Genomic DNA, 10,175 nt, shown 5'->3' with positions numbered 1-10,175 from the left:
CCTGGTGGCTTGCACAGCCCAAGTCCGATGCCAGGGACAAGGACGAAAAGAATGGCAAGCCCCTGGATTCCTTTAACGGAATTCCCTTTCCGCACCACCATTGGAGGGGTAGGCACTTACCCCTCCACCAACCAATTTGAACCAATGCCTAACCGCCAACCTTACAAGTTGTGATGATTTGCTACGCAGTAGGCAAAACCAAATGGCCCCAGCCAATCAGCCAGATGGACAAATTCCTACCAGGCCCCTGCCTCAAAGCAGATGACCCCATGACAGGCATAGCAAGGTCAAGCAAACAACCCCCCCAATACAGGGAGGCTGGGCGGGTGATCCGGTGCAAGCAGCCAAGAGAACGCTCAAAGTTGGGCGTCCAGTATTTAACACCTCTGACCCCTCCTTCAAAATTGGCAACAAGCAGTTCTTCTCAGTGACCCGATTAACCAATTCACTGCCTGGGTCCCTCTACAAATCCGCCCAGCAACAATGGGGTGGCTTGTATACCCCACCGCAACACGCACTCTCTGCTAGGGAGAACACGTTTTGTCTTCCAGGAGGCTGCTCAGAGATGTCACCCAGTGCTATGCAAACGTAGCAGTTAGTTTGACAGCAAACACGGTCAATAGCAGGAAATTATCCCTTTCGCGTTCATCATCTCTCCACCCCCATGAAGCCAATGTCCCAGCCATTGCCTTTTGCACTAGCCAAAGTTTCCCAGTACCTCAGCATGTTTTTCTTTTCATATTTCCTTGCTGCATGTAACTTATAGTAACTTGACTCTGTTTCATTTTATAGGATTCTTTTACCTCTTCAGCGGAACAAATCAACATGAGTTTGACCCTAATAGCAAGAGAGTTACTCGGATCACAAGGGCAAACAGCTGGTTTCCATGCAGAGGTTAAACCACTGACGGCACAGAAAACAACTGTTCAGAAATAAACATATTAGCACTGGTCCACTGAAACTGGTTGTATGTTTATAACGCATACAAAAGGCAGCTACTTTTTATGACTACATGTGCAGGAGATCCAAACAGAGCTGTCCTTGAAATTTCAAACTTGGAAGCTGGCATACCAGTTAACTTGACCTCCGTTATCTATATTCTGGTTACTTCCAAGTGGTTTAGACTACTGTAAAGTGCTTTGTGTGGGGCTGCCTTTGAAGACTGTTTAGAAACTGCAGTTAGTACAGGACCCAGATGCCATATTACTAACTCACGAATGTGTGTTAAGGTGATATTATATCTGTATTGGGCCAATTGTACTGGCTTCCAGACTCCCAGTGCTGAAATGTATATCAGTACTGTCTTTTCTGTATTTTTGTGATGACCAGTGTTTTTTAGCAGATAAACTTGACTGACTGACTTTCACCAATGTTAAGTGCTTTTTTACGACTGCAGCATAAATGTTCAGTCTGTGAACTTTGTGCCTGACACTTGCATAACATTCTCATCTTTTTTATTCCATATGTTGACCGCTGGCGTTCACATATACACATATATAACCTTCAACACCTTGGCATAAATGACAGCTGGGCTGATCTATACTAATAGCAATTTCAATTCTCTACATAGCCAGAACAGTACCACCCATACAGTAGAATGGTGAGGTTTTAAACAAGTTAGAGTTAACCAACATGGAGATCCTTGGATGGGAAGCAGTCTGTACATTAGTTGAGCTACTAAATAAAAGCAATAAACCCATAGTTCTGCAAAAGGACAAAAAAGTTTTAGGGAGGAAAGTTGAAGGGGAGATAAACCCCCTAAACAAAGACTGAGCAAGTTCAGGAGCCACAAAATGGGGGAAATGGAAATCTGGGTCGAGATGAAAAACAGTAGCCTGGAACATTTTGTTGCAGGCCCCATTTTTTTGTTTATCGGTGGACATGTGGATTTAGCCCAGCTGTTTGTATGTACTTCTTTATCACATGATGTTTGATAATTCATGAATAAAGTATTTTTTGTTTCCACATATGTGGGCTACGTTTTTGTTGCTGTTCTACAACATGGCCATTTTTGCATATATTTTGGAGTCTATCAAAACAACTGAATATGTTACCCTAAAGAGGTGGGGCCTCACGGGCTGTTTAAACTGTTTAAACTTAAAGCATTAAAAAGCATGAGTTATTTTCAGACACATAGATTATGAAAACCAGAAGGAACCACTAAGGCCATCTGGTGTGATGTTCTTTTTAACATAGCCATAACATTTTGCCCACTGTTTCCTGCAGCGAATAGAGATTAGTGTCCCCCCCCCCCAATTATTTCAGACCCAATAAACTTGGGTGGAAAGCTAGGACATATAATGTGGAAAGGTGTCCTAACTTCAGCTGACAATTTCAAGTGAGATGAAATGACCACTTCTGCAGTAGAAGTAATCCAGTAAATAATTCTTCTTCCTTAGTAAGCAATGTTTAATACCAACATACTGCCAGAGTCACAAAACATTATACCAAGCAGAACTTTCCATTCGTCGGTTGTGTTTGTTTGTGCTGACAATTAAATGCATATGTTATTACTGGCTTGGTTACCTTCTTAATCTCACTTACTGGGAAAATGAATATATAACAGTCATAAGGAATCCTGGGAACTGTAGTTTTTTAAGGGCACTGGGAATTGTAACTCTGCACAGTCAGCACCCTTCACAAACTACAGCTCCCATGATTATTTGGGAGAATCCATGACTATGATAGCAGTCTAGTTTTAAATGTATTGTGTCAGAAACAAATTGAATCGTATTATCTTCCCCATTTCTATGTCCCATCATTTCTCATGAGAGAGAGAGGAAATTTGTGGTTTACAAAAAGGCTATTTCACTATATGTTTCGACAGTTTCTCAGAGCAGCTTTTGATGAGAATATTATTTCCTCAAAGTCTCAGGAACAGATTGCGTTCTGTCATTTCTCTGATTCACATAGCCGTGAAGTGGGTTAAAGTGTGGATAATGAGTTCATTTCTCACACTTAGGCCTTGGATGAGAAGGTCAAAGTGTGAAGGCAATCCACACACCCAGGACCTCTGGGGACATTTCATTCTAAAAGCAAAAAGGTAAAGGGACACCTGACCGTTAGGTCCAAACGTGGATGACTCTGGGGTTGCGGTGCTCATCTCGCTTTATTGGCCGAGGGAGCCGGCATACAGCTTCCGGGTCATGTGGCCAGCATGACTAAGCCGCTTCTGGCGAACCAGAGCAGTGCACAGAAATGCCATTTACCTTCCCGCCGGAGCAGTACCTATTTATCTACTTGCACTTGACGTGCTTTTGAACTGCTAGGTTGGCAGGAGCAGGGACCAAGCAACAGGAGTTCACCCCGTCGCGGGGATTCGAACCGCCGACCTTCTGATCGGCAAGTCCTAGGCTCTGTGATTTAACCCACAGCGCCACCCGCCTCCCTTCTAAAAGCATAGGATGTCCCTATTTTCATGCAGAATGTTGGAGGGTGAGCCCTAACCCTGCAGGGTTCCAATCACAGCGAGTGTCTTATGTGCTTTCATCGCCTCTCAACAATTTTTGGGTTTTGGAATGAAAAGATGCAGCAGGCACTTCCGTTACTTTGGCAGGACGGAAGCCCCTGCAAAATGGCTTCTTGCGCAGAAAGAGATAAATAAAAGTTGCATTTCATACTTTACAAGGAGCTGATTATTGTGAGTCGGATACCTTTATCAATTGATACAGAATGATGCTGTTGGTCAAGGCTGCCTAGGAAAAGAAAGAGTGTAACAAAATGGGTCCCTGCAACACAATCTTGCAACGTAGAAAGCTATATATAACGCTATCTATAGATAGATAGATAGATAGATAGATAGATGATAGATAGATAGATGGATAGATGATAGATAGATAGATGATATAGATAGATAGATAGATAGATAGATAGATAGATAGATGATAGATAGATAGATAGATAGATAGATAGATAGATAGATAGATGATAGACAGATGATAGATGATAGATAGATAGATGATAGATAGATAGATAGATATAGATAGATGATAGATAGATAGATAGATAGATAGATAGATAGATAGATGATAGATAGATAGATAGATAGATAGATAGATAGATAGATAGATAGATAGATGATAGATAGATAGATAGACTAAAACCTTAACCACCAAATTAAAAAATTTGTCCTGTAACACCTTAGAGACCAACTAAGTTTGTTCTTGGTGTAAGCTTTCGTGTGCATGCACACTTCTTCAGATAAGTGTGCATGCACACAAAAGCTTATACCAAGAATAAACTTAGTTGGTCTCTAAGGTGCCACGGGACAATTTTTTTATTTTTATATATATTTCGACTGTATCAGACCAACACGGCTACCTGCCTGAATCACTAAATTAAAATGTGCATGTTAAGACATTGGCCACTAGATTCATTCAGAGCTTGTCTCCTTAGTTTTATAGCAGCAGCCCAGAATTTAGCCACTTTTAAGGTAATCTCGGATTCCCTGTCCTCTATTAGATATTTTAATCTGCTTGGTTATTGTGTGTGACATGAATGCTTTAAATAAATAAGAGATTTGTTTTGAGATTATTTCAGGCGGGCGACGTTATTTCTTCAACGTTTCAAAAACAGATGGCTACATATCATCTCCTCCATAGCATGTCCCATCAAAATCTGCTCATGAGAGAAAGAGGAAATTTGTGGTTTACAAAAAGCCTATTTCACTATATGTTTTGACTGTTTCTTAGAGCAGCTTTTGATGAGAAGATTATTTCCTCAAAGTCTCAAGAACAGATTGCGTTCTGTCATTTCTCTGATTCACATAGCCGCGAAGCGGGTTAACGTATGGATAATGAGTTCATTTCTCACACTTGGGCCTTCGGTCTGATTCAGCAGGGCTGTCCTTGCATTCTTAGGAGAAGGTCAAAGTGCCTAGGCAGTTCACACTCTCGTGACCCTTGACCCTGCAGGGTCTGATCACAAGGAGTGCCTAAGTGCAATCACCATGTCTTGTGTAGGTGTATTTGTATAATGCATGGAAATCAAGGGACATACCAATGGTTTCATGTGATGGTGGAGGAAGAGCCACGAACATGGCCTCATTTCTAACTACATACATGGAACCTCTTCATGTGGAGAACACATGGTAGAGGCTTAGTTTGGTCCTTAAATTTTCGACTTACCCAGTTTGCCCAACTTCCAGTTCTTTAGTCCTCCATTTTTCTTTCCCCAGGGGTAGAAATGAAAGCTGGCCATTGAAACAATGGAGAAATCTAGACTTTTGATTTATCTGTGATTGGGCCCCAGCATGCTTAAACAAACAAACAAACAAACAAACAAACAAACAAAGCATACATAGCAACCAATGTTGTTTGCCGGTGACACAAGATCCATTCCCAGAAAACAAAATGGTCTGAAAACTTCAGGTTCTCTCCGTTTCTCATTATTCCAGTATTAAGTTTTGTTGTCCATGTTTCCACAAACCACATCGGTTTGCAAATTTTAAAAAAACAAGTCCCCATGAAAATTCATTTTATGTGAATTTCTCCTAATATTCATATTTTTGCAAAGCAATTTCCCTTAATATAATGAAATTTTGGGTTTCAGTCTCTCTCTCCCTCTCTCTCTCCCTCCCTCCCTCCCTCTCTCTCTCTCTCTCTCTCTCTTCCTCCCTTCCTCTCGGCGATCACTTGTGGTTGAGTAAGATTGTCTTCCATGAAAGCAATTGAGCGGTGTGTCCAAAGATGACTGTGGAGGCCAATTCTGGATCCGCACATCCTTCCACACTGGGGACATAAGTTTCTGGGTGGGAGTTGATCCTGGTGAGGATTTGCCAAATGTGCCTTCCTCTTAGCGTGTTATTCCCTTTGATCTTGAATTTGTGCTACTTCAAAATCCACAATGCCTTTGTAGAGGCTATTCTCATTACTATATGCATTCCTACGCACACTGTACCACAGTATATGCATTTTTGTACTCTAAACAATCCTTCTTTCAGTTAATGATGCCATGTCTGGATGCAAGTCAGTGATGTGTACACGGTATGTAACATGTCAGAAGATGATTGGGTGTTTTGTTTTTCTCTGACTACAGCAGATTAATTATGTTGATAACAGTTTGTAATAACTCAGTGGTGTATTCTTTGCCCACGGGCAATACTGTCTCAGTGTAAAGGTGTGACTACTCTTAGGATGAACAACAAAAACAATAGTGCCTTCTTTTAAAAAAGAAAGTACCCAATTAATCACTTTCCTAAAAATAGAATCATTGATGTGATTCGTTTGGAAACATAATGAATCATTTCTTTGCACAAAGGTACCCAAGGTTTAATACAACAAATTATGTCAAATAACCCTTTTCATTAGGAGAGAGAGAAAGCGCAAAAGAAAACCCCTCCTGCATCATGCCCATCTAGATCAGCATCCTGCTCTCATGGTGGCCAACCAGATGCCTGTGGGAAACCTGCAAGCAGGACTTGAACACAAGAGCCATCTCCCCGCCTGCACTTTCCAGCAACTGGTATTCAGAAGCCTGAGACAGATGGATGCCAACATCACTGCCTCCAACTGTGAAGGCAGAGCATAGCCATAATGGCTAGTGGCTTTTGATAGCCTGGTCTGCATGGTTGGCATCCGTCTGTCTCAGGAGACAATGGAGGAGTGCAGCTTTGGGGCTGAAGTCAAACTGTGGGAAGGTTGCAGCGCCTGCTGTGGCTGGAAAGACCAATGCAGGAGAGACATGTTTTGTTGCAGCTGGAGCAGATAAAGGCATTCAGTTGTGCTGCTGCAGATGCACCATGGAGTTTCTTCTCACTGCGCTCCTCTCTCAGTGGTCATTCCTCCTCTGGTCACTGCTGTGGGCACACAACCTGACTGTCTTTCTCCACGCACTGTGGTCATCTTGCATGGTTGGTGTTATCAGGCTTCATGCCACATTTGCAGACATCTTTGTAATGCAGAGTTGGTCCGGCAACAGGCCTAGCGTCTGATTTGTCGTTCAAGTTGGTTGGCATCATTGCCTCCGATGGAAGTGAGTTCCGTAGTTTAACTATGGGCTGATGCTCACCCATTATTACATTTCTATGCTAGCTGGATCAGGCCAAAGATATTCCAATGTAAACCTCCAGCTTTGCTTGTGATGGTACATTGTGAAGCACATTTAGCTGTGTGGCAGGATTTGCACTGGGATATAGAAATGATGTTCATCTTAGCAAGGCAAGACTGCTTGTCTCTGCTCTTCTTGGGCCCATGAGAACATAAGGTTTGCCCTTGCCTGAATCAGATCAAGGGTCTACCTAGTCCAGCCTTTTGTTTTGAACCATATTCAGCCAGATGTGTCTCTAGAAATCTCTGGAAATGGAAAAGCAACTCCTATTGTCTGCTCCCAGCAGCAGCTGCTTTTGAGAAAAGCTCATCATCCGGTAATGCCTTAGCCAATAATGAATGCTTCAGTTTCTCCCATTTTACTATCTTTTAAAATCCAGCCTCAGCCTGAACTGATCTTTCCAATGGACGCTAGCACTGGACTTCCCCACAAGTCTGGGATATGTCACAATGATGTGTTAATGCCTCCAAAGATAAATAGCACATATTTCAGTTCATCCATCCCGTGCTGTCTGTTCATGCTTTACAAAAGCACAAAGGGCTTATATATTGACCTGTTGTGGATGGTGGTTCAAGACTTCATAAGCCATGATTTATGAAACCTTAAACATTAGGGCAGAGTTGCTCCCATTCCCCCTCCTTCCTCAGAATTTCCCTCCCGCCATGAGCTGGATTCCATGCCAAGACCCTGGCTTACTTTCTTAGCCAATATTAAGGCAGAGTTTCACAGATCAGACATAACTGGGAACTTTGGCTTAAGCCAATCCAGAACATCATACATAGGAAAGGTACTACACAGGAAGAAGGTAGTGTACTGGAAGAAGCAGAGATCACCAGTGTCGTAGTGATGATTCTTCAACATCAACTTCGTTGGACTGGTCATGTGGTTCAGATGCCTGATTATCGTCTCCCAAAGCAATGACCCTGTTCCAAATTTAAAAACGGAAAGCGTAATGCTGGTGGTCAACAAATGAGGTTTAAAGGCTCTCTCAAGGTCTTTAAAGGTAGTATAAACACTGACAACTGAGAAACACTGGCCTGCGAGTGCTCCAATTGGAGAACAACCTCTACAAAAGGTGTCACAGACTTTGAAGATGCTCGAACTCAGGACGAAATGGAGAAATGTACTAAGAGGAAGGCACGCTTGGCAAACCCTCACAGTGATCAACTCCTGGCCGGAAACCTATGTCCCCACTGTGGAAGGATGCGTGGATCTAGAATTGGCCTCCATAGTCATTTACAGAGTGACGGTTAAAATCGTAATCATGGCAAAGCTCGTGCAAAACAGGAATACAGTGTAGGGTTAAATAAGAATATAGCACTCTGCAGAAGCAAGGGTTAGGAGAGGAGTGCTTACTCTGTTGCCTGTTGGGAAAATGATTTTTCCAAACTGTGCTGTTCTGTTGTGGGTGCAGATGTGCACTCCGAGATTGTTGGCTAGAAAAGAACACATGGCTTTGGAACATCTTATGTAGTTCTAATAACACCAGTGACGTTTAGTGTAACTGCACTTACTTTACAACTTCCAGATCTCTAGGGAGAAAGAGGCCTGCTTAGAGGAATGCGGGGCAAAAATGTTTTCTGGGAAACGAAAAACACTTCCTTGTGTGATTAACAGATTGTAGATCGAGGTGGGGAAACTGAGACCTGGGGCCAAAGAAGTCCTTTCAGACCTCTCTATCATCCCCCCCCTCAACATGCCACAGAAGAAAATCAGGATGTGCTTCTTTGGGGGCAGCACTCCTGCCGGAGCTAAGAAACTTGTGAGAGATTGCCCCCCCCCAACAAAACCCCAGGTATCTTTGTGAGGCACGCTCTTATGGGAACCAAAACAGTGCATCCCAGGATCCAGTCAGAAACTTCTGTAATTCTGGAATGTCATCATCATCATCATCATCAGAACTATTCCGCCTGGCTTTCAATTTGAACTTAGCCTGATCTTTTATTCCCCTTCCTTCCCTCCCCTTCCTCTTTTTATGAAGATTATCCGCTCTGGGATCCCACAGCTAATTCTCCCCTGGTCTCCTTACTGGCCCAAATAGGACTAATTTAGCCAGCTAGCCCTGGTGATCATCTAATGTTTATTGGATGGCTTTCCCCCCTAAATTGATTTTTGATTTTTGATTTTATTGTTATTCACGTTTTATACTGTATTTTATGCTGTTCTTTTGTAGCATCAATTAAGTGTTTTAAATTTGTTGTTAGTCACCCTGAGCCCAGTTTTCTGAACCAGGAAGGGCAGGGTATAAATTTAAAAAAATATATTATTTATTTTTATTATTATTATCAACATCATGTATTTATATGGCACCCATCTGACTGGGTTGCCCCAGCCACTCTTGGCTTAAAGCGGAACAGTTGAAGGGTATGCACTATCTGTCTCTTGGAGCTCAAGTGAAGCCACACCCACACCCCAGGCCACACCCCTCACTTGGTACCTTCCGTGAGCATTTCTTCCTGGCTGGTATTTGCTGATGAGCTCTGCTCAAGTCTCTTGCTTGCATGGATGAAGGATCGAAAGGGCTATGTGAATTTACAATCTTTGCTCTGCTCACTTTTGTCTCTACTGCAGGCTTTCCCAAACTTGGGTCTCCAGATGTTGTTGGACTACAACTCCCATCATCCCTAGCTAGCAGGACCAGGGGTCAGGGGTTATGGGAATTGTAGTCCCACTGGAGACCCATGTTTGGCAGGTGGCACCAAGAAGGTTGCACAGAAGGAAAATTGGCCCCTGGGTTTTACAAAGTTCTCTCCCCTCCCCTTGCATATAGTTGGGGGGATTTTTTGTTGAGTCAGAGAGCAACAGCGGGATGTGTTCCAGTGCACGTAGACCTATTTTTATTGATTCATAAAGTGTCACTGAACGAAGAGGGGATTTAAAGAGCTTTTTGGGGAAGTGGAGGGTATTCAAGGCCATGATGCAAACATACATAATCATCTATTTCTGCTTGGTCCCGGAAATTTAAACACAAGGTTGTCATGGCTGTTCCCAGGCATCCTTTCCTCTGGTTATTGCTCAGAGGAAAGGTGATGAAATAAATCAAGATACTCGCAGAAATTTGTCACCCTCATTTATGGTTTTAATGACTGATGATGAAGTCTGGAGGAAGCTGAGTTTGTATAGTCCTT

At 42.7% G+C, this 10,175-nt stretch overlaps 1 protein-coding gene and 1 long non-coding RNA gene across 2 annotated transcripts in view; one reads left to right on the top strand and one right to left on the bottom strand.

The window, feature by feature from the left end:
- LOC310675636 (stromelysin-1-like) overlaps window positions 1-1,967 on the top strand; it is a 12,566-nt gene extending 10,599 nt beyond the window's left edge. The window contains exon 10 of the mRNA XM_083436607.1: window positions 793-1,967. Coding sequence (XP_083292733.1) covers window positions 793-899 — 107 coding nt within the window. The 3' untranslated portion in view covers window positions 900-1,967. The remainder of the gene's footprint in view (window positions 1-792) is intronic.
- Window positions 1,968-2,248: 281 nt separating this feature from the next.
- LOC310675894 overlaps window positions 2,249-10,175 on the bottom strand; it is a 45,803-nt gene continuing 37,876 nt past the window's right edge. The window contains exon 2 of the long non-coding RNA XR_014510291.1: window positions 2,249-3,772. This is a non-coding gene — a long non-coding RNA (uncharacterized lncRNA). The remainder of the gene's footprint in view (window positions 3,773-10,175) is intronic.

This window comes from Podarcis tiliguerta (genome assembly GCF_965153285.1).
Source record: "Podarcis tiliguerta genome assembly, chromosome: 4".
Lineage (NCBI taxonomy): Eukaryota > Metazoa > Chordata > Lepidosauria > Squamata > Lacertidae > Podarcis > Podarcis tiliguerta.
The sequence above is the reverse complement of the archived record's forward strand: the minus strand, read 5'-3'. Positions and strand labels throughout refer to the sequence as shown.